This window comes from Amblyomma mixtum, chromosome 5 (assembly GCF_055824585.1).
Source record: "Amblyomma mixtum isolate Tamu chromosome 5, ASM5582458v1, whole genome shotgun sequence".
Lineage (NCBI taxonomy): Eukaryota > Metazoa > Arthropoda > Arachnida > Ixodida > Ixodidae > Amblyomma > Amblyomma mixtum.
The window spans coordinates 164,146,423-164,169,831 of record NC_143016.1 but is presented as its reverse complement, the minus strand read 5'-3'; the positions used below and the strand labels follow the sequence as shown (position 1 = coordinate 164,169,831).

The following is a 23,409-nucleotide window of genomic DNA, read 5'->3' as shown; positions in this document are numbered from 1 at the left end:
AGTTCGATCGTAGGCGAGGAATGCTGTTCAGAGCTGCATCGAGACAAAGATCAGCTTAGTGAAGGTCAAACTCCAGCGTCTTGTGATAGACTGCCGGAAAACGAGCTATTGTGCTCAAAGGAAATAGCACCGAACGGTTCGTCAGGTGAACCGTCGCCTGGCACTGCTAGAAAAGCGCAGGTTTTGTGGCTGCGCGAGCAAAGTCTTGCTCGGGACGAGTGCATGAATTCTTCAAGACCAGATTTTGCTGGTCAGACGAAGGCTGGTAGCTTGAAGGATGAGGGCACCGAAATAACCGGAGAATCGCACAAAAGATCCGCTAGGGCAGTTCCCAAAAAGCGGCGGCGTAGAAGAAAAACCAATGTGAATGGTTGCGCTAAAAAGGGAGAAGTGCGGAAGAAGCTTGTACGATCGAGGGCCGGCAATGTGCGTAAGAGCCCGAAATTGTCACCTTGGAGCCCAAGAGTTCGCAGGCGTCGCGTAAAAGGAAAGCCGACTCACCAGGCGCAGCCTAGTCTAAAGCGTACTACGCCGCTGTGGAAGAACCGCAGAGGAATTCCTAGGATTCGGGACGGGCGTGATGGACTCCAGAGAAGGGTGCGCGGTCGCCACACAAAAGAGCGCCACAGTGCACGCGCTAGTCAGAAAGGGAAACGACATGACTGGGACCGAGAAAGGAGGAAGCGCCCCTCTTGCTTTCGGCCTTCCAAGCGCTGCCTAGGCTTTGGACGCATGTCGCGGAGAGGCGTGACTAATCAGCCCCTCAGCTTCTGTGAAGCGTCGGCTGGTAGAGCGACCGTCCGACCGCGACTGCGCAGGGCGCGGTTGAAGTTTGTGGATTCTAAGAATACATCTTTCTTGTATTTAGTGTTTTTTTTTTGTCATTCACTCAGATGTAAAAGGAAAGATGGAGGCAAACCAAAATTTGAGCTTCGGACTTAGAAACGGGCCGTATTGTTTCTCTAGCCTGATGGGCAGAGTGCTTCATGGTTTGGGCGAGTTTGCATTGCCATACCTCGACGATGTTGCCATCTTTTCGGACACTTGGGAAGAACATCTCGAGCACTTGCGAGTCGTACTGTGCAGGTTGAAAGAGGCAGGCCTTACTGTGAAACCAGCTAAATGCCACCTAGGTTACAGTGAAGTGACTTATTTGGGCCATGTGGTGGGGCGCGGCCGGCGTAGACCTTCCGATATCAAGGTAGCCGTTATTGTAAACTATCCCCAGCCAACCAGTTTAGCTGGATATTACCAACACTATGTGAGAGACTACTCTGACCTTGCCAGCCCGCTAACAGACGCGCTTCGAAAATCGGAGCCCGTTAAGGAGACATGGGACTCGAAGGAAGAGAATGCGTTCCAAATGATGATACAAGCCTTGAGCCATAAGCCGGTTCTAACGGCACCAGACTTTCCGAAAGGTTTCGTCTTTGAATGTTACGCGAGCGATCGCGTATTGGGAGCGGTGCTATGCCAAGAAGATGCTAGTGGTCATGAACGACCAATTTTGTATTTGAGTTGCAAACTAAGTTGTAGGGAAGAGGCAGAGGAAAGAGTGCGCCTTCCTTGTGTGGGCAGTTCAGAAGCTGGCTTGTTGTGTCTCCGGTTCTGAGTTTGTTGTGGAAACGGACCATTTCCCTCTAGCCTGGTTAAGTAACATTTAGTCTAAAAGCGGTCGTTTGCTGAGGTGGAGCATGACCCTCCAGCAGCACAATCTCGTTGTCCGCTGTAAGGGAAGGTTGAACGCGAACGCCGATGCTCTAAGTCGTGCATTTTAGGCCTCGCTTCTTTCAGTGACCTCCTCGTTACTTACCTTCTCTCGCTTTGCGACAAACTATCATGTTCAAAGGAAGAAAGGGGCAAAAATGAATCACCTCATTTGCTTCCTCAGTAGTGTGTTTTCGGTCCAAATGATCTCAAGGGGACCAATATGATTTTCATTATTAATTCTGATTATTAAGTTCTCCTGCTATTTTGGTGTGTGGATACTTTGCAAAATGGTTGTTTGAACCTTGTGTACCAGATCGTACACATGCCTCTTGTTCACGGTGCTCTTGTTGCAGCGGGAGAAAAAGTGGGACATCAATTTAGTTAAGTTGATTTGGATTATGGCTTCGTCTGGTGTTTGACGGGAGACAGAGGGCACTTGCTTGTGTTGGGTGTTGCCTTTTGCCGGTCGGTTTTGTAGTCTGCAGAACGACCAACCATGACCGGTGGCGAAAAGCAAGGGGATCGGAACGACCTCAGCAAAGCTGGTCGAGGTGCCTTGGCGACAACGAGGTGAACAGAGCTCCTGGCCTGCGAGTGGGACCTGGTGCTCGTGAAGTTACCAGGACGTGAACTTGGAAGAGCCTGAGAAGATGCGCGCCAGGCATCCGAGCCACGTGGAAGCAGCTCGTCTTCCCGGCGCCTTATCTGATGGCGGGGGTGCTGTTATGCCGGGAAACCCGTCCGGATTCCAAATCTGCAGGCCGCAAACTTATTGCTGCGAACGTCTCTTTGACAAGCCCTGGTGCTGCGCCGCAAGGCAACGCGCCCTAACGCCCCCTTGACAGGCCACGATGCTGCGCCGTAAGTCAGCGGGGTCTTAAGGAGAAGCATCGGCGAGCAACGTGCCTGGACACGTCGCTGGGTGCCAGAATACGAGGCGCCGGTTTCCCTTTCCCCATGGTGTCACCGCGCGCGGCAAAATTTGAAGCGGGTGGCCGGCGCGGTCGCTGGTTGGTCCTTTCGGACTGCCGTCGAGTGCTGCCTTTGGATTGGCCAGTTCTGAGGGGCCACCGTTCCTGAGGCTATATAAGCGCCACCGCTGCCGCTTGGATAGCAGCTACAACTACCGGAGTGAGAAAGTGACCGAGTGACCGACCCACCGTGAGTCGAGTGCTGCTCACGAGTGGAGTCGGATGGTGTGACGCGTTGGTGTCTCGCTGGTCGTCGCTGTGCGAGAACAGTCGCGTTGTGTAGCTCTCGGCCCGGCGTCGGTGAGATCAAGAAAACGCTTTATACATTATGTACAGGGCAGAATATAGTTCAACATCGGCCCCCGTGCCGATGTTGAACTATATTCTGCCCTGTACATAATGTATAAAGCGTTTTCTTGATCTCACCGACGCCGGACTCGGAGTCTACGCTACCGCCAGGAGAGCTGGCAGCGCACAGCCACAAAACGGGTGGCGAGCGCTACGGGACCACCTCTATGGCACAACATTGGTGATAGCAGTGGGATGCCCAAAGTCACAACATTGGTGGCAGCGGTGGGATGCCCAGTCACAACAACGGTCGCAGAATCATGAGCTCCGGTGGAGCGGCGATAGCGGCCCTTGCTGGCCGCGGAAACAGGTCCGACATGGAAGCCGATAAGGATTACGAGATTATTTTGCCGAACCTGCCAACAGGACGTGTTGTTCTCGACACCGTGTTTTTGCACGGCGACGTGCGAGCGCGGCCTTACAAGGTCGAAGATTTTCGTGACGCCCTCGCCCAAGCGGGTGCGCTCCCCGACGTAGTGGCGTTGGGGGCGTACCAAATCAACCATGTTTGGGCGGTGACTCTCAACAGCGCTGAAGCAACAAAGCGATTGGCGGCTTTCAAGGAGCTTACAGTTAAAGGACGCCGGTGTCTTATATTCGACCCCGAGGACCAGGTGCTGAAACTGCGGCTACACTGGGGCGCGATTACGAGTTTTTGTCTCAATTTTGAGACTCTGACGTCAAAATGACGACACCGCGAGTTGTTGACTGCGGAATCAACCAATTAGCAGCGAGGTTGTGGTGTCTAATAGTAGGGTTCCACCCAGGAAGCATTTAGTTGCGCAATAAGGGACCGTATGCTAAAGTTTTTCTGTAAACACGCCGTTAATAATTTGAAGAATGTTTTATTTCGCTAACAAACTATGTTTCAAACTCAACGACATGAAGCAAAAGAATAAGCGTCCTCAATTTTGCAATTAAGTTTGCTCTTCAGTCACTTTTGCTGCCGCGAGGGTGCGCTGACGCTGGAAAAGCGTCGGTATAGCGGCGGCTAGGCGGCGTGAGCTGCCGCCTGATTCAACCGATTCAGCCTTATCCCTCCACGCACATATTCAGCCATCGTAAACATGGCAGCCAGAAAAAAAATCAGCTGATTCGACGGCTGTCCTCTTTTTTTACACATTACGCAGAATCAAAGTACTGCGCAGACGTCTTAAGTGCGCGGAAAAATCTGTTTAAAGGCAGTGATTGCTACGAGTCTGCCGAGAACAATTTGGAAGGAGCGCTTGGCTCGAAAACCGTCGAAGGCAGCTTCAAGGCAAGTTCATACTGGCGAGTTGCAAACGTCGCGCTAGTATTATAGGCGACCGATTTCGGTCAATTAGTTACGGTTTGCGAAGCACATGTAAAGCGGGGAGGGAGCGTAACAAATCGATTTAAGCCTGTCGCGCGACCTTCGCGACTCGCCAGTGTGAACTCACCTTGCTGCTATCGATGGCAAATGTGCTCCAAGGGCGATGCGTGATTATATTTATTTTTGTTCAGAAAATACCCGGCGACCATGAATAATCACACTGCAGCAACTGCCGACATACGGAAGCAGACCGGTGCAGCTGATGGGAGCTTGCAATCTCACTGCGGGAATTAAGAGCCGGCACGCCCGGTCACTGCGGCAACAATCACTCTTCCGCCTCGTAACCAACTCATGCCGCCCGCTTCGGGTTAAGCACTTGATATTCGTGTTGGTGGTGCCGTTCCGTTCGGATGATGCTCGGATGACGCCGCTGGGGATACTGCGGTGGCGAAAGTTTATGCGAAGGAAGTCCACCTTCGCCGCCGCCTTGTCTTGAGGGGTCTCGCCGGAAAGCGCGCACCTTCTGCGACTTAACTTTGACAGTGGTCTCCGCAACTGACCGCAAACACTTGCACAGTCGGTTGGCCTACGCCGACGTTTACTTCATTTCCTACGGTGTCTTGAAACCCACCGGCGGCGAAGGCGCGCACAGGCACTTGCCGCTCCACTGACCGCGCACTCACCCGCACACCTCCAAGTTCAACGCCGAGTTCGTCGCACAGCCATTATGCTCCTTCCTATGTCAAAACGTCGAAACAACTCGTCCGGCACGTCAAAACCGTCTTCATGCACCGCCGCTCGCGCGGCCACCGGCCATGTAAACAACCGCCATTTTCTGTCTCGAGCGGTTTGAGACCACTCGTTCTAGTCGCAAGAAATCGTCTCAATCGGCTCGAATAATTAGGTGAGCAACGTCAACACTTTTGGCGCACTTATGACGTCGGCCGGTGACGCAAAAAACAAATATGGCCGCTGGTCACGACCGACCAATAGGAACGGGGCAAATGAGACACTTTTTGAGACACTTTCCGATTGAGACGATTTTGAGCGACTCGTAATCGCGCCCCTGGATGCTGCACGGCGTCGCCGACGAAGATATCCGGACTGCGTTAGCGGCCTTTGGAAACGTCACAGAGGTAACCCGTGAGCGTTGGCGTGTGCAAGGTGTGAAAGAAAAGGGCTCCACCACAAGGATAGTTCTGCTCAAGCTGAAGCCTGGAATGAAGGCGGACGACCTCCCCCACCAGATACGAGTCGCCGGTGAGCTGGCCCTTGTGGTCGTGCCTGGGCGGCCCATGCAGTGCCTGCGTTGTCAGGGCAGCGGACATGTCCGACGTGAGTGCAAGGTACCTCGCTGCTCACGCTGCCGACGTTTCGGACATTCGGAAGATGGGTGTGTCGGCACATACTCTGCCGCAACTGTGCCAGCGCTCAGAGAGGAGACACCGGAAGACATTATGGACGTCGTCGAGGCTGAGGAGGCAGCAAAAGGGACCGATGGTGTGGAAAGCTCTGCGGTAGCCCCCACCGTGACAACTCCGACGACCACGGAAAAGGAGGCGGGCGAGGGCGTGAACAAGACACAGGCACTGCCATCCGTTGTTTCGGAGGCGCCTGTGAGCGAGGAAGCGCCCCTTCAAGGGACAAGTGCTCCGGAAACATCGGCGGCTGAGAACACGAATGCGGAAAACGGCGGCCGGTCAACGAGCGCTGGCAGAGCGCCGAACCGCCCGCACGCCGACGCCGGTGACGGAGCGGATAAGCAGCTCCCTGGCAACGCCGAGGAACCACCAGCGAAAACTGTGCAGGGACGACGACCTTCCTTCAGACCGCAACCTAACGTCGCGACGGGCCGGAGGGCAGCCGAAAAGCCGCTCTCGCAGCACGTCCAGCCCGATAATTATGATGGCGGCGGGACTTCTGGAAGCGTCTAGCGACGTGCTAGGCGCGAAAGGTAAGCACCATGCTCCCAGCGTCCTTCTAAAGTACGAAAATGGCGATGCAACAGTCACTGAGCGTAGCAACGCTTAACGTCCGTGGGTTTGCATCGAAAAGAAAGCAAAGTCAAGTATACCGTATTTTAACGGACCAGGACGTGGACGTGTTGGCGGTTCAGGAAACCAAAATAGAAGGGGAAGAGGACACGGGGAGCATGGTGCAGCGTTTCACGTCGAGGTACGATGTGGCTGTTAGTCACGCGGTTGGCACATCGGCCGGGTGCCTTCTGTTCGTTAAGAAGTTGCCAGGACTGACAGTGCAAGAAGTGATTTGATGTATGCAAGGTCGCTTTATTGTTTGTGACTTCGTTTTTCATAACGGCGAATGGCGCGTTCTTTGTGTTTATGCACCGAATGCGGCTGATGAAAGGTTAAATTTTTTCGTGAGCATCCAGCGATATCTAAATAGTGAGCGACAGCTCGTCGTTATGGGCGATTTCAATTGTGTCTTAAGTGCTCGAGATAAGACAAGTAGCCGCGCCTTTAGAGACGCAAGCACGGATGTTTTGTCGCAGCTAGTTGGCGAATTTGCTCTAGATGATGTAGCGGAGTGTTTGGAGGGAGCGCGCAGCGTGAAATACACGCATTTCCAAGGTTCTAGTCGTGCCCGGCTCGACCGTATTTATTTATCGTTGGATGCGATTCCGAAATGCCAAAATTATGTCGTTATGCCAGTGCCTTTTTCGGATCACTGTCTTGTGAAATGTACCATCGGCCCTAGAAACCGAAGGAAAAAATTTGTGTGGGGACTGTGGAAGCTAAACTCCAAACTCTTAGAAGATGAAGCTTTAGTTGAAATAATTGCAGGGAAGCTTAAAGAGATAGAACAACGGCCTTGCACCACCATTGGAGAGCAGTGGGAATGGTGCAAACAAGAAATTAAGATGAAAGCTATAGAAAGAGCCAGTTGTATTCGACATGACGAAAAGCAAGAAGAAGCTTGTTTAAGGGCGACACTAAATCAGTTAATAGCGCACGAGTGCAAAGAGCCAGGGGTCTATAATGACGATATCAGAAAACTGAAAAAGAAAATTGAGTTCTTAGATGAAGATCGATATCGAGGAGCGCTCGTTCGCGCCAGGGCCGAAAGATGCGCAGCAGGCGAGACGCCCACTAAACGGGCTCTCGGTCTCGAGAAAGCGCATGCTCGTCGAAACGACATAGAAGAAATAGAGTGGAACGGCAACCTCGTGACAGATAAAGACGGCATTGCACGTGCGTTTTACGAATACTATCAGCAACTGTTTGCATTTCGCGACATGAACATGGACAGGTTTAAGCGCGTGTTTCTTCCTTGCCACGACTAGATGCTGACACAACAGAAAGGTTGGAGCTGCCGATTTCCGAACATGAAGTTGAGCGTGCCATTGATAATCTAAATCCAGGGAAGTCGCCAGGGCCTGATGGCTTGAGCGCGGCTTTTTATAAAGCATTTAAAAAAGTGTTGTCCCCATTGTTAGCTGCAGTATTTAACGAAGGCTACGATCTTAACTTGTTGCCGCCTTCTTTTGCGTCGTCACATACTGTACTAATCCCTAAAACAGAACAAACTGAGAAATTGAGATTGGTGACGTCATACAGGCCAATAGCCCTAACAAATGTTGATTACAAGATACTAATGAAAGTACTAGCAGCCAGATTACAGACCGTTATTAAGGAGATTGTTGGGCCTCGCCAGACTTGCGGGATCAAGGGAAGGACCATTGCTACGAACATACATAAGGCGAGATGCGTACTGGAGTGTTGTGATGCAACATGCGGTAGCGTTGCGGTTCTGCAACTCGACCTTGAAAAAGCGTTTGATTGTGTTTCACATGATGCCCTGTTTGCAGTTCTAGATTACATTAATGTGGGTTCTGTTATCAGCGAGGGCGTAGCCTTGGCGTACCGAAACTGCACTACAAGATTAGTTGTCAACAAGGAACTCGGTGCACCCGTAAACGTGCGACGTTCGGTGCGTCAGGGTTGCCCCCTCAGCCCGCTTCTGTTCTGCATTTATATTGAAACTTTGTGCTTGTCAATCCTTGAGAATGAATCTGTACAGGGCTTCCAAGTTCACATGACGGAGGTCAAACTTTTGGCGTATGCTGATGACGTAGCCGTCTTCTGTACGAACAGAGAGAGCGTTAGCGTGGCAGTCGAAGCCGTGAAAGATTTCAGCACGACCACTGGAAGTCCGGTGAATTGGGGAAAGTGTCTAGGGTTTTGGCACGGAGAGTGGCCATCGACGCCTTGCACGTTTGCCAACGTGACTTGGGCCACAACACCGGTTAAGTACTTGGGTGTGCCTCTAGAATGCTATGAAGACAGTGAGCCATTTTGGCGCGATCAAGCCCAAGAAATCCGTGAGAAGGCTGACAAATGGAGCGGTGTGCCGCTGTCTATCTTTGCACGCGCAACGGTGTGTAATCTGTTTTTTGTTGCCAAGTTGTGGTATGTAATGCAAACGCTTTACTGTTCCAGGTTAAACATTCAGAGGCTGCATCGGGTATTTGCCGCTTTTGTTTGGGCGTCGAATTGGGAACGGTGTAGACGGGATAACTTGTTTCGGCGTGTCAAAGACGGGGGTCTTGGGCTAGCACACTTATTCGCCCGAAAGCTCGTAAACAGATTCATTTTCTTTCGCGACGTAAATGATCCATTTCTGCGCACTGTTTGCCAAGTAAGGCTCGTGCGGGCGTTGCCAAATTTTGTTGTTGCCACAGAAAGTATGCCAGGGCGCCTTTTTGGTTTTTTAAGAGAAGTCGTAAACAGCGTCAGAATTTTGACAACTCGTTTTTCGATTCAATATTTGTGTTCAGTCAATAGGAAAAAATTGTATAAGGATGTGTGCGATGACTTTTTCTCCGTTCCTGTGTACAGAGCCTTGTACAACGGCTATCCGGGTCAAGATGTATTGAAGCGGGTCAAAAGGATGCCAGTTTCCCCAGGAGTAAAAACGTTTTTCTTTAAGCTCCATACTGGAACGTTGTCGGTAAAAACATTTCTTGAAGGCAGGGGTTTTTTTCTGCCATGGGGGTCGCTTTGTTTAATATGCAAACAGCCTGAGACAATAGATCATTTTTTTCTACACTGTTGGGAGAGGGTTTATTTTTGGGACGTGCTGCAAAGAACCCTTAAAAAAGACTTACCGTTAGATACACATAGCATCAGGTTCCTATCAACAGATAACGAAGACGGCATACCTTTTGATACCGTCATGTTAATCGGTCTGCACAGCCTCTGGCGGTCCCGGATGGCTGGGTATCATTTAGACCCCGATGCTCGCCATGCAAGGCTCTACTTTCGTGAAAGTATGCATGCCTTTGTTGAAATGCACAAATTGAAGTGTACAGTTCCAGAATGGCTGCCAAGATTAGAGCCCTTGATCCATTTGAGAGAATTTTAAAACGACAACGTCATCCTACCTAAGGATGACAGCTTGCTTATTACTATCATTTCCACGTGAACTTTTGGCTGTGAGTTCGCTTAATTTTTCCGTGTACGATTTTGTACTGTGTAAGTATCCGGAAATAAAAAACAAAGCAGTCGTGGCCGAGTGGTTAAGGCGATGGACTAGAAATCCATTGGGGTCTCCCCGCACAGGTTCGAATCCTGTCGACTGCGGCAAAGGATCTTTATTGATTTTGCCCCTTCGTGCACTGCTAGAGAGGAGTTGCTCAGTGAGTGCGCCATAGGCGGCAGTCGTGGCCGAGTGATTCTACTTCCGGCTACCGTTCGGTGCGGACGCAGGATCATGAGCTCCGGCGGAGCGGCGATAGCGGCCTTGGCTGGCCGCGGAAACAGGATCACCGATAGCGATGACGGCGATTATCAGCCTATACTGCCCCAACTGCCAACAGGAAGCATCGCTCTGAACACCCTGTTTTTGCATGGCGACGTGCGAGCGCGACCCTAGAGGGTTGAAGATTTAAGAGACGCTCTCCTTCCGACTGGTTTGCTGCCGGACGTGGTGGCCCTGGGAGCCTACCAGGTAAATCACGAGTGGGCAGTCACCCTTAATGGCGCGGAGGCTACAAAGCGGCTGCTGGGCTTTAATAAACGTGAAGAAGCGTCGCTGCGTCATCATCGACCCACAGGATCAGCAGGTGAGGCTTAGGCTTCACTGGCTGCTGCACGGTGTGGCTGACGAAGACGTGAGGAGCGCATTAGCGGCGTTTGGGACCGTCATGGACGTTAGTAGAGAGCGGTGGCGTGTGCAAGGTGTGAGCGACAAGGGTTCCACGACGAGGACCGTCGTTCTGAAGCTAAAGAGGGGTATGACAGTTGAACTTGCCGCATCAAATACGGGTTGGAGGAGAGTTAGCCATAGTCGTCGCACCCGGTCGTCCGATGCAGTGCTTGCGCTGTCACGGCACTGGCCACGTCAGGACAGAGTGCAAGGTGCCGCGCTGCTCGAGCTGCAGGCGTTTCGGATACGAGGACTACCAGTGCATCCACACGTATGCCTCGGCAATGGGACCGAGTGCAAGGGAAGAAGCCGAGCACTTAATGGACGCGACCGAAGCAGAGGACGCGGCGAAAGGAACGGGTGAGCCCGTGCCTATTGCAGTGGCAGAGCTATCAGCCCTCGCTGGTGCTCCTCAGGACACAAGTGCAGACCGTTCCAGTCAGCCGGTGGCTGGCCCACCACCGGTGCAGCAGGACTTTGATAAAAGCGGAGCGAGTCGTCAAGCTCAACTGCCTCTATCGTCAAAGGTACAGGAAGCACCACTCAATGGCGCGTCCGTTACAACGGGTACCGGTACGGCAACGAAACGCCCCCACGAAGTCTCTGGAGACCACGACGACAACGTGCTCGCAAGCAGCGTTGACGAGCCGCCAGTGAAAGCGGCGCAAGGACGGCGGGCTACCATCAAGCCGCGACCGAACGTCAACGTGGACAGGATAGGATAGGATAGGATAACTTTATTCGGCTCTAGCACAAGGTTTTTTTATGTGGTCAGATGAGTCCATCCGCAACGGTCGGTTGCCCCTATTCCAGGGCTCCGCTGGATGCTGCCGTCAGCTGAGCTCGCCGTATCAAACCGACAGGGAGCCTGCCGACAAGCCTCCCCCGTCGAAAAGCGACAGCAGCCAACTGGACGGCCCCGGAGGCGTCTAGCAGTAGGCTAGATGCTAAAGGTAAGCACCATGCTCTGGGCCTCCCTCCTACTGCAAACCTAAATGGCTCCTGAACCGTCTGTATGTGTAGCTACTTTAAATGTCATAGGGTTAGCACACAAACGAAAACAAAGTCAATTGTGTCGGCTAGTAACAGAAAACGACATTGACATTCTAACTGTTCAGGAGACAAAAGTCGAGGGAGAGGGGGAGGCTGCGAGCATGGCGCTGCGTTTCACAGCGAGGTACCATCGGGGACAAAATTTTGCGGGACGTCGGAGCGGCGTTTTCAAGCTGCCTCTGCGCCACATAGGCGGCGCAGTGGGCGCGTCGAGGCTGTGATGGCCGATGATTAGGCGCATGCGCGTCCTATATCCGTCCGCTTGCCTCTCTGATAGCTCGTTTCGCGTGAGTAGCTGGGCCGGCTTGCACGAAACAAATAAGACCGGCTTATTTCCAGTCTAATCTTATTCGCGGTCATGCTGGTGGGCCTCCACAGTATATGGCGCTCCCGCATGGCAGAGTATCATTGTGACCCTGACGCACGGCCAGCCCGTATGTATTTTAGAGAAAGTATGCACAGTGTTCTGGAAGAACAAAAGCTAATAGTGGAGGTTCCTGAGTAGTTACCAAGGCTGGAACCCCTCGTAACTTTAAGAGAATTTTAAACTAAGTCAGGCCCACTCTTTGGGATCCTGGCTAACTCTGTATAGTGTATGTACATTTTATTATGTTCTGTTTTGTAATGTCGAAGCCCAGCAATAAAGAAAAAAAAAGTCGTGGCCGAGTGGTTAAGGCGATGGACTTGAAATCCATTGGGGTGTCCCCGCACAGGTTCGAATCCTGTCGACTGCGCGAAAGAGTGCTGTATTTTATTTTGCGTCCTCTCGCTTCATTGAATTGGAGATGACGAGCGAAAGCGCCCTCGTGTCGCAGTCGTGGCCGAGTTCCTCGATTGTTGGGATGCAGTGTTCTACTGGGATGTTTTGCAAAGAACCCTAAAAAAGGACTTGCCATTGACACCGCGCGGAATTCGGTACTTGACCACTGAAAGTGATGTTGCACAGTATGACCAGATTATGTTATTGGGCCTTCACAGCATTTGGAGGAGTAGAATGGCTGTAAGACATTGTGACTTGGATGCACGATCGGTATGTGGTTATTTTGTAGAACATGTGTATAAGTTAAGAGAAGTCTTGAAGCAACAAGATTGCGCGGATGATGTATTGAGTCTGATGGACCAACTTGTGTTAATGAAAGTCCATTAGACACGGTTGTCTGCCAAGGGGCACGACAACTACGATATTTTATTGATGTATTCATTCATGCAATAAAGAAAAAAAAAAGCAGTCGTGGCCGAGTGGTTAAGGCGATGGACTTGAAATCCATTGGGGCCTCCCCGCACAGGTTCGAATCCTGTCGACTGCGCGAAAGAGTGCTGTATTTTATTTTGCGTCCTCTCGCTTCATTGAATTGGAGATGACGAGAGAAAGCGCCCTCGTGTCGCAGTCGTGGCCGAGTGAGAGATTCTACTTCCGGCCACCGAGCGTGACGGACGTGTGTATCATGGGCTCCCAAGGAGCGGATTCAGCGGCCCAGCCGGGCCGCGGTATCAGGAGTACGATCAAACCGAACGAGGACTACCAGCTGATTTTGCCGCATTTGCCAACAGGTTCGAGCGTTTTGCATACTGTTTTTTTGCATGGCGACGTCCAAGCCAGGCCATACCGTGTTGAAAACTTTCGTGACGCTCTTGAGCGTCTGTCATTGCTGCCGGAAGTGGTTGCCCTCGGGGCATATCAGATGAATCATGTTTGGGCCGTGACATTCTGCAATGAAGAAGGAAAAAACAAAATGCTACAGGCGGAGGCGTTCAACGTCAAGGACCACCGCTGTGTGGTCATTGACCCACGCAACCAGGGCGTCAGGCTGAAGCTGTTCTGGCTGCTACACGGTGTGCAAGACGACGACGTGAAGGCAGCTCTGGCGGCTTTTGGAAAAGTGACCGACATAACTCGGGACAAGTGGAGAGTCAAAGGCTGGGTCGACAAGTCGTCTACTACGCGCTCAGTGACATTGAAGCTGAAGGTGGGCGTCACCATCGAGGACTTACCGCACCAGTTGCGTGTTGGAGAGGACGTCGCACTCGTCCACGTTCCTGGCAGAGCTCCGCTCTGCCTCCGGTGCCGCGGCACCGGACACATACGTCGGGAGTGCCGTGTGCCACGTTGCGGGCTCTGTCGTCGCTTCGGCCACGACGACGCCCAGTGCGTGCGAACATATGCTACCGTGGCTGGTCCTGGTCGTATACGGATACTACAGAGGAGCATATTATGGACGAAGTCGACGCGGTAGAGGCGACCCGTGAGAGTCGGGAAGAAGCAGTACCGAAAGGCATAGCCTCAGAAAAAGCAGTGCTTCCCACGGAACATGAGGCTGCCAACTCAGCAGAACCATCTGTACCTGCCACCAGAACTGAGGCGGAGGCGGGAAAAGCAGATGATGCTTCGGTAGGTGCACCTGAGACGGTTTTGGAACCGACCGACGAGAAGGACATTGACACGGAGATGCCCGCGGCGTCAACTTTGCCAGCGAAGAGGACGCGCGACGAAGCTGATGACAAGGCGACGAACTACGACGGGACGGACCATGAGGAGCCTCTTCCCAAAGCGCCTCCTGTTCGACGTGCGGCCTACAAGCCCAAGCCGAACGTCCCTCCTGATCGTAGGACTTCGTCGGGTGTCCCTCCGCCTTAGCGGTTGCAGGGTCTTCGTGTTGGTAACCCGGTCTTCGATCGGGTTCAGTGCTGACACCGCCGTACTTTGCAAGCTGGGAGGATTTTTGATGAGGTGAGCTGCAAACCGATGTCATTGTGAGAGCGACGAATCCCAACCATTTAGATGGCGCCTCAACTAACATCTAGCTTGCGTATTGCCACACTGAACGTGAGAGGTCTTTCTGCGCGAAGAAGGCAAAATCAGCTTAAACGTCTCTTGTTCGAAAACGAAATCGATCTGTTGGCTGTTCAAGAGACAAAAATTGAAAGCGAAGAGTTGACAGATGCGATGGCAGAAATTTACCGTGCACAGTTCAGTGTTTGCGTGTGCCATGCAGAAGGAAAGTCGGGAGGGTGTCTGATTTTAACTCGAAACGGCAAAGTCGCCGTGGAAACTGTATTTTCCTGTGAAAGTGGCCGGATTGTAGCATGCGATTTTTACTTTTCTGGTGTAGAGTGGAGAGCTGTGTGTGTATATGCACCTAACAGAATTCCCGAACGAGATGCCTTTTTTCGCCGTGTTCAACCTTTCCTGCTGACAGAAAAGCGTGTACTATTGCTTGGAGATTTCAACTGCGTGTGTAGACCTGAAGATAGAACAAGCAACAAAACCCTACAGGACACGAGTGCCGAGCTGCTGTCTGAGATGATTAATGAAGCAGAATTGGAAGACATTGGCATTATAATGCAAGGTTCAGAACAAGCACAGTACACGCATTTCCAAGGCGTTAGTCACGCAAGGCTGGACAGAATTTATGTTCCTTCTGAGGTTGTGCCCTTGTGTTCCCAGTACCAGACTGTGCACGTCAGCTTCAGTGATCATTCTTTAGTCGTGATCACACTTGGGGAGAGGAAAAGGACTGTCAAGTTTAGTTGGGAATTATGGAAATTTAATGACTCATTGTTGGAGGATGAGGAGTTTAGCAAGAAATTAAAAGACTCAGTCAAAAGCTTGTTAGAAAAAGAGACAGACTTTATACAAACATGGGAACAATTTAAATGCGACGTGAAAGTGGCCGCTATAGAAAGAGCATGTGTTTTAAAGTGTAAAGGAAAACAGCAAGAAAAGGAACTTCGTACCGAGCTTGATTTCATGCTCAGCATGGAAGGCGTCAAGCCGGGGTTGTACAGACAAGAAATAAAAGAGACCAAAACTAAGCTTGAACTAATAGATGAAACGAAATATCGAGGTGCTGTGATAAGGGCGCGCAGCGAAAGATTTTGGCTTGGGGAGACGCCCACAAAAAGGGCGCTCAGCGACGAAAAACAGTATGCAGTTTCGAAAGAGATAAAGGAAATTTGTTATCGCAATGACGTAACTTCCGAATCTGAGGTGATTGAAAGGGCGTTTCTGGAATATTACCAAAACTTGTTCAGCCTTAAAACGCCTGATGTTAAACATTACAAAACTGCATTCCTGTCGCTAATGCCAAGAGTCGAGGAGGACTTGGCGCAGGTACTTGAGGAGCCCATAACGGCAGCAGAAATCGAAGCTGCAATACAGCAGCTGAGCTTAAACAAGTCGCCTGGGCCGGACGGCCTCGGTGCCGCACTTTACAAGGCTTTGAAAACAGAAATGGCAATAGCATTACAGCGCGTAATAAGCGAGTGTTACGAAAGAAAGTTAACTCCGCCGTCTTTTCGAACTTCCCACGTGGTGTTGATCCCAAAATCGGACGACCCGAGTAGGTTGCAGTCAGTTGAGTGTTACCGCCCAATAAGCTTAACTAACGTAGACTACAAAATTTATATGAAAGTGCTAGCCGGACGACTCCAAACAGTAATTAAAACCCTTGTTGGCCCACACCAGACCTGTGGCATAAAAGACAGATCCATTTTTACTAACATACACGTAGCTAGAAGTGTACTTGAATGCTGTGATGCAACGGAGGGTCGTGTAGCCATGATGCAACTGGACCTGCATAAGGCGTTTGATAAAGTTGTGCCTGAAATTTTGTTCGTGCTTTTGGAACATGTGAATGTAGGATGTATCATCACTGATGGCGTGAAAATGGTTTATGATGGCTGTACATCAAGGTTCATAATTAATAACCGCCTGAGTAATAGTATTCCTGTCTTGTCGTCAGTGAGGCAGGGTTGCCCTCTTTCTCCACTGCTTTTTGCACTTTACCTGGAGCCCTTTTGTTTAAAGCTGTTAACTACGCAAAACATTCGAGGTTACGCCTTTTGTCATAATGAAGTGAAGGTATTGGCATATGCAGATGATATAGCAGTGTTCTGCAGAGACCAGGAAAGCGTGCAAGAAGTGGTGAGAGAAGCCGTAAATTTTTGTGATGCAAGTGGCTGTGCGATAAGCTTGCAGAAATGTTTTGGTTTTTGGCATGGAAAGTGGCAGGCCACGCCAGAAGTATTCTGTCGAATGAAGTGGGTAGACACGCCAGGAAAGTACCTCGGCGTGCCGCTAACCAACTACAGAGAAAGCAAAGAATATTGGGCCCATGAAACCGAACGAGTCAAAGCTCAGACAAACAAATGGGGCGGTCACAACTTTTCCATGTTTGCAAGAGCTACGGTGTGCAACATGTTTTTAATAGCGAGGATTTTCTATGTTCTGCAAGCGTTAACTTTGCCAAGGACTTCAGTGCAAAGGTTGCACAGAGTGTTTGCAACGTTTATTTGGTCGTCAACATGGGAACGTACCAGCCGATGCAATCTGTTCCATAAGGTGCGGAACGGGGGCTAGGATTATCAAATTTATTTCTGAGGCAGATAGTGACTAGATTATTTTTCTTGCGTCAAGATAATGATTTTCTGCGAACTATTATACAAGTGCGATTGTCAGAATCACTGCCTGATTATGTTGTGTCATCCATGTCTGCAGGTCGGAGTGGATTAAGTGCTTTCTTGCAAGAAGTTGTTGCAGCAGTCCGTATTCTTCGGTCAAAATTTTCCGATGAGTATCTAGCCATTGTAACAAGGAAAAAGATGTACAAGGACCTGCTCGATGTGTTTCTGCCAGTGCCTGTTTATCGCAGTGCATATCTTTTGGGTCGCGAACGCGATGTGCTAAAAAGGGTCAAAAGAATGCCGGTGAAGCCTTCAGTGCGTTCTTTCTTTTTTCAATTGCATACTGGAACCCTCCCAGTGAAGCCATGGTTGCAGAGCAAAGGCCTTTTTGTACCTTGGTCAGTGGAATGTCTAATTTGCAAAAGAGTGGAAACTATAGAGCATATCCTTCTCGTTTGTCATGACGCTGTCTTTCTTTGGGATGTCTTGAAACGCACCCTGAAAAAAGAGTTACCTTTGACGCCTTTTGGAATACACTTCCTACCATGTGCAGAACCAGGTGAAGTGCCTTGCGACCTGCTAATGTTGCTCTGCATGCATAGCCTATGGCGCACGCGAATGGATGTCAGGCATCAGCATGCTGTTGTGCATCCTGCACATGAGTATTTCATTGAAAGCATCATGTACACACAGGAAGTTTTCGAACAGCGAGCTCCACAACCTGAGTGGTTGCCTGTCCTCGACCAACTAAAATCATTTAATCCATTTTATCATCGTGCACTAGCTAGAAACTGACCAGTGCTTTTATTGTCATGTCATTGTATTTTTGGGTTTTGTTTTTCCGGCCAAGTCGGTAATAAAGAAAAAAAAAAGCAGTCGTGGCCGAGTGGTTAAGGCGATGGACTTGAAATCCATTGGGGTCTCCCCGCACAGGTTCGAATCCTGTCAACTGCGCGAAAGAGTGCTGTATTTTATTTTGCGTCCTCTCGCTTCATTGAATTGGAGATGACGAGCGAAAGCGCCCTCGTGTCGCAGTCGTGGCCGACTCTTCTGTTTGCTATCTACATCAAGACTTTGTGTTTAGACATCATCGGAAACGAGAGAATAACTGCTTTTCGGCTGCAAGCTGCGGAGGTGAAGCTGCTGGCATATGCGGATGATTTAGCGGTTTTTTCCGTTAATCGAGAAGGCGTAACAGAGGCCGTTGAATGTGTCGCTGAATTCTGCAAAACCTCTGGCAGCAGAGTGAACTGGTCTAAGTCAGTGGGGCTCTGGCACGGAGCATGGCAAACGACGATGGACCACTTTGCAAACGTACCCTGGGTGAAGACCCCAACGAAGTACCTTGGAGTACCGCTAGAAAGCTATCGCGATAGCGAAACATATTGGAGAGTGCCGACCCAGGATGCGCGTGAGAAGGCGGAAAGATGGAAAGGAACAGGCTTATCAATTTTCGCTAGAGCCACCGTGTGCAACCTTTTCTTTATCAGTAAGGTGTGGTATGCGATGCAAGTGTTGCATTGTGGAAGAATGAGCATACAAAAGCTACATCGAATTTTTGCTGTTTTTGTGTGGGCTGCACAATGGGAAAGGTGCAGCCGGACGAATTTGTTTAGAAAAGTGAAGGATGGTGGAGTGGGTCTGGGACACCTTTTCTTGAGGCAGATTGTTTACAGATTTATGTTTCTGCGTGATGTCAGTGATCCGTTTTTGCGCACCGTGTGCCAAGTAAGGCTGGGGCGCGCGCTGCCTGACTTTGTTGTTGCAACCGAAACCCTATCGGGCGGAATTTTTGGGTACTTCAGAGAAGTTGTCGCAAGTGTCCGATTTCTCTCAACGAGGTTTTCCAACGAATATTTATCTACAGTGAACAAGCAAAAATTGTTTAAGGATTTATGTGAAGTTGTCTTGCCGGAACCCATGTATAGGGCCTTGTACAGTGGAGGCCCTGGAAGGAATGTGTTAAAGAGGGTAAAGGGAATGCACGTTGACCCAGGGGTTAAAACTTTTTTTTTTCAAGTTGCACACTGGAACGTTATCAGTCAAAATGTTTTTACAGGATAAGGGCTTATTTCTTCCGTGGGGTCATCACTGCCTTATCTGCAAGCAACCAGAAACGATAGATCACGTTTTTCTGCATTGTTGGGAAGGGGTTTACTTTTGGGACGTACTTCAAAGGACTATAAAGAAACAATTTCCACTTCACCCCCATGGAATACGGTATCTGACCATTGAAAACGAGGACGGAGTACCTTTCGATCTGATAATGTTACTGGGCCTCCACAGTATTTGGCGCGCGAGAATGGCAGGATATTACTGTGATCCCGACGCGAGGCCAGCACGAATTTATTTTCGTGAAACTGTGCACCGGTTTGTTGAGAGTGTCAAATCTGTTGGCGAGGCTCCCGAGTGGCTGTCAAGGGTGGAGCCTTTGATGGCCCTAAAGGAATTTTAATGTGACGAAGCCAGCCCCTGGCAGGCTGACTATATCAACACCAAGTGTTCATCGTGTCCCGCCGTTTTGTTGTGTAATGTCAAAGCCAGGCAATAAAGAAAAAAAAAAGCAGTCGTGGCCGAGTGGTTAAGGCGATGGACTTGAAATCCATTGGGGTGTCCCCGCACAGGTTCGAATCCTGTCGACTGTGTGAAAGAGTGCTGTATTTTATTTTGCGTCCTCTCGCTTCATTGAATTGGAGATGACGAGCGAAAGCGCCCTCGTGTCGCAGTCGTGGCCGAGTGGATAAGGCGATGGACTTGAAATCCATTGGGGTCTCCCCGCACAGGTTCGAATCCTGTCTACTGCGCGAAAGAGTGCTGTATTTTATTTTGCGTCCTCTCGCTTCATTGAATTGGAGATGACGAGCGAAAGCGCCCTCGTGTCGCAGTCGTGGCCGAGTGGTTAAGGCGATGGACTTGAAATCCATTGGGGTGTCCCCGCACAGGTTCGAATCCTGTCGACTGCGCGAAAGAGTGCTGTATTTTATTTTGCGTCCTCTCGCTTCATTGAATTGGAGATGACGAGCGAAAGCGCCCTCGTGTCGCAGTCGTGGCCGAGTGGTTAAGGCGATGGACTTGAAATCCATTGGGGTGTCCCCGCACAGGTTCGAATCCTGTCGACTGCGCGAAAGAGTGCTGTATTTTATTTTGCGTCCTCTCGCTTCATTGAATTGGAGATGACGAGCGAAAGCGCCCTCGTGTCGCAGTCGTGGCCGAGTGGTTAAGGCGATGGACTTGAAATCCATTGGGGTGTCCCCGCACAGGTTCGAATCCTGTCGACTGCGCGAAAGAGTGCTGTATTTTATTTTGCGTCCTCTCGCTTCATTGAATTGGAGATGACGAGCGAAAGCGCCCTCGTGTCGCAGTCGTGGCCGAGTGGTTAAGGCGATGGACTTGAAATCCATTGGGGTGTCCCCGCACAGGTTCGAATCCTGTCGACTGCGCGAAAGAGTGCTGTATTTTATTTTGCGTCCTCTCGCTTCATTGAATTGGAGATGACGAGCGAAAGCGCCCTCGTGTCGCAGTCGTGGCCGAGTCATTCTGCTTCCGGCAGCCGAGCTGAACGGATCGCAGGGTCATGGGCTCCTGCGGAGCGGCGACAGCGGCCTTTGACGGCCGCGGAAACAGGATCGATGACTGCGGTGATAAGGATTACCAGATTATTTTGACGACACTGGCCGCATTTGTTTTTCCAGTCCCGGACTACTTGCAGGCAGGTCTCGGCTTCCGCTCGGACAGGAAAAGCGTCATGGTCACATGACCTACTTGCCATAGGCTGCTTTCGAACACGGCGCCAGAGTCGGGCTCCCCCTCGGTTACCGTACAAGGACGCTGTCATCTGCTAGCAGACGATGCAAGCCACGGCCACTACGACGCCGAAGCAACGCCGTGCGCTCGATCATGATACTGAGTCGATTTAAAGACTGTACTGTCAGCTTAGCGTAGGTGCATTACAGAACTCAGCTTCGGAGGTATGCTCGCCGCTACTGCTTGCGGCGAAGTTCGCACAAAGTAGCCCAACTCGTTGCGGAAAGGCGGATAGACGAAAGCCTCCGCAAAAATGTTGACAACAAGCTCTATAGCTGCTCCAGTATACGAGTGGTTCACCTGCGATGCTTTCAGGTAAGCGTACAGACAGCATGTGGCAAAACAAGCGAACAAGAACCTCTTGACGACACGAGCAAACAATACGCGTCGCAGCTCCGAACGCGCGTCCGTGTGCGGTGGATTTCAAGAAAATAAACGAAGATGCAGGAACAAAAAGTCTTGCGATGGCTCAGAGAGGAGCTACGGAGCTCATGTGAAGGTTTAAAGCATGATATCGACCTCCAGGGACACGAAAAGCACTCAAAACGCACACGGAGTCTAACTTAATATGGCTGCCAGCGCGGCGCGCAGCTATCGTCTGCTGCCTTCTCAGCAGCCCCAAGCAGCCCGCGGACTGCCATAGGCTAAAAACGAACGCGTTGCTATGGCGATGCAAGCAGGTGGGCGGAGCTTTCGGGCTGCCCGAGAAAAACAAATACCGGACTCGAGTCCGCAAGTAGTCCCGGACAGTCCGGGACTGAAAAACAAATGCGCCCACTGCCAACAGGACGTGTTGTTTTCAACACCGTTTTTCTTCACGGCACCGTGCGAGCGAGGCCGTTCCGGGTCGAGGATTTCCGTGACGCCCTGGCCGAGACCGGTACGCTCCCCGACGTGGTCGCGTTGGGGGCGTACCAAATCAACCACGTGTGGGCGGTTACCCTGCGGAACACGGAGGCAGCAAAGAAGTTGCTCGCCTTCAACGAGCTGCAAGTTAAGAAACGCCGCTGCCTCATTATCGACCCGGAAGACCAGCATATAAAGCTGCGGCTACACTGGATGCTTCACGGTGTGGCCGACGACGACATCCGGACGGCATTCGCGGCGTTTGGCAAAGTGACCGACGTTACGCGTGAGCGGTGGCGGATACAAGGCGTCAATGACAAGAGCTCAATGACAAGAACGGTCCTACTGAAGTTGAAGCCCGGCTTGAAAGTGGATGACCTGCCACACCAGGTACGCGTCGCCGGAGAGTTGGCTCTTGTCGTGGCGCCTGGGCGTCCAATGCAGTGCTTGCGCTGCCATGGTACAGGCCACGTGCGGCGTGAATGCAAGGTTCCCCGCTGTACGAAATGCCGGCGGTACGGCCACGCGGATAATGAGTGTGTCCGCACTTACGCGGTGGCTACGGGCGGGGCGTCGAAAGACGACTCTGCGGAACTCCTGATGGATGTTGTCGAGGCCGAAGAATCTGCGAAAGGCATAGAGGAACCCGAAAAGCAAGCAGGATCGACGGCCTCTTCGGGACCCTCCAGCAGCGATGCCGGTCGCAAACCTGAAGGGGCAGAACCTTCTAGAAAGGAGACGGAGGCGTCCAGTGATAAAGTAAGCGTGCCAGCGCTCCAAGAAACCGAGCCAGCGACTCTGACCGAGGAGAACCTTGACCAGAGCGGCGCCCGCACGACCGGCGTCCCTGCCCCAGCGAAGCGGCCACACGCCCAGACCGGAACCGAAGGAGACAAGGCGGAAGCCCCCAGCGTCGAGGAGCCGCCGGCGAAAACGACCCAAGGACGGCGGTCGTCCATCCGGCCACGACCAAATGTGTCGACGGAGAGGAGAGCCCTTGACAAGCCGCCCCCGCAGCCAGGCCAGTTACCAGCACCGGATGGCTCCGGTGTCAATGATGTCGTCTAGCCAAGCGCTAGACGTGAAGGGTAAGCACCATGTTCCCGGCCTCTTTCTTCTGCTTTAAAATGGCTCATGCGTTCCCCATGAAAGTCGGTACACTTAATGTCAGGGGACTGGCAAGTAAGAAGAAGCAGAGCCAGGTGTACCGCCTTTTAACTGAGCACGACATTGACGTCCTGGCAGTGCAGGAAACGAAAATTGACGGGGAAGAAGAGACCGGGAGCATGGTGCGACGTTTCACGTCTAGGTTTTTTGCAGTTGTCGCCCACGCTGTAGGAACGTCTGCGGGTTGTGTCATCTTTGTAAAGAATGTACCGGGACTTGAGGTTCAGGCATATACGGCGTGTCCTTCGGGTCGATTTGTTTTGGTTGACTTCCTGTACGACAAGACATATTGGCGCATCATCTGTGTGTACGCCCCAAATGCGGTGGATGAGAGGACATTCTTTTTTCAAAACGTACAAAAGTACTTTATTTGTGAGAGATCCCTGATCGTCATGGGTGACTTCAATTGCGTCCTGCGAGGCTGCGACAAAACCAGTGCAAGGGCATTTAGGGACAGAAGCACTGAAGTACTCTCAGAAATTATAGACACATGCAACCTCGATGATGTGGCCGAATGTTTAGAAGGCACGCGTTGTGTGAGATTCACACATTTTCAGCGCTCAAGCCATGCGCGGCTAGATCGCATTTATGTGTCGCCGGACGTTATTACGAAATGCAGTAGCTACAGTGTAGTACCGGTATCAT

General features: G+C 51.2%; 1 protein-coding gene and 10 non-coding genes across 11 annotated transcripts; all 11 read left to right on the top strand.

The window, feature by feature from the left end:
- The first annotated feature begins 3,289 nt into the window (after nt 1–3,289).
- Nucleotides 3,290–6,652, top strand: LOC149344465 (uncharacterized). Its single transcript, XM_089546288.1, has 2 exons — nt 3,290–3,663; nt 5,390–6,652. Exons 1-2 carry the CDS (start codon nt 3,290–3,292, stop codon nt 6,255–6,257), a joined length of 1,242 nt encoding a protein of 413 aa, XP_089402414.1. The 3' UTR covers nt 6,258–6,652.
- A 3,192-nt stretch (nt 6,653–9,844) lies between these two features.
- On the top strand, nt 9,845–9,926 carry TRNAS-AGA (transfer RNA serine (anticodon AGA)). Its single transcript has one exon. It is a non-coding gene; the product is annotated as a tRNA-Ser (tRNA).
- A 2,270-nt stretch (nt 9,927–12,196) lies between these two features.
- On the top strand, nt 12,197–12,278 carry TRNAS-UGA (transfer RNA serine (anticodon UGA)). Its single transcript has one exon. It is a non-coding gene; the product is annotated as a tRNA-Ser (tRNA).
- A 491-nt stretch (nt 12,279–12,769) lies between these two features.
- Nucleotides 12,770–12,851, top strand: TRNAS-UGA (transfer RNA serine (anticodon UGA)). The gene has a single exon. It is a non-coding gene; the product is annotated as a tRNA-Ser (tRNA).
- Nucleotides 12,852–17,819: 4,968 nt separating this feature from the next.
- TRNAS-UGA (transfer RNA serine (anticodon UGA)) lies at nt 17,820–17,901 on the top strand. Its single transcript has one exon. It is a non-coding gene; the product is annotated as a tRNA-Ser (tRNA).
- A 1,609-nt stretch (nt 17,902–19,510) lies between these two features.
- TRNAS-UGA (transfer RNA serine (anticodon UGA)) lies at nt 19,511–19,592 on the top strand. The gene has a single exon. It is a non-coding gene; the product is annotated as a tRNA-Ser (tRNA).
- A 77-nt stretch (nt 19,593–19,669) lies between these two features.
- Nucleotides 19,670–19,751, top strand: TRNAS-UGA (transfer RNA serine (anticodon UGA)). Its single transcript has one exon. It is a non-coding gene; the product is annotated as a tRNA-Ser (tRNA).
- Nucleotides 19,752–19,828: 77 nt separating this feature from the next.
- On the top strand, nt 19,829–19,910 carry TRNAS-UGA (transfer RNA serine (anticodon UGA)). The gene has a single exon. It is a non-coding gene; the product is annotated as a tRNA-Ser (tRNA).
- Nucleotides 19,911–19,987: 77 nt separating this feature from the next.
- Nucleotides 19,988–20,069, top strand: TRNAS-UGA (transfer RNA serine (anticodon UGA)). The gene has a single exon. It is a non-coding gene; the product is annotated as a tRNA-Ser (tRNA).
- Nucleotides 20,070–20,146: 77 nt separating this feature from the next.
- TRNAS-UGA (transfer RNA serine (anticodon UGA)) lies at nt 20,147–20,228 on the top strand. Its single transcript has one exon. It is a non-coding gene; the product is annotated as a tRNA-Ser (tRNA).
- Nucleotides 20,229–20,305: 77 nt separating this feature from the next.
- On the top strand, nt 20,306–20,387 carry TRNAS-UGA (transfer RNA serine (anticodon UGA)). Its single transcript has one exon. It is a non-coding gene; the product is annotated as a tRNA-Ser (tRNA).
- Nucleotides 20,388–23,409: the final 3,022 nt, after the last annotated feature.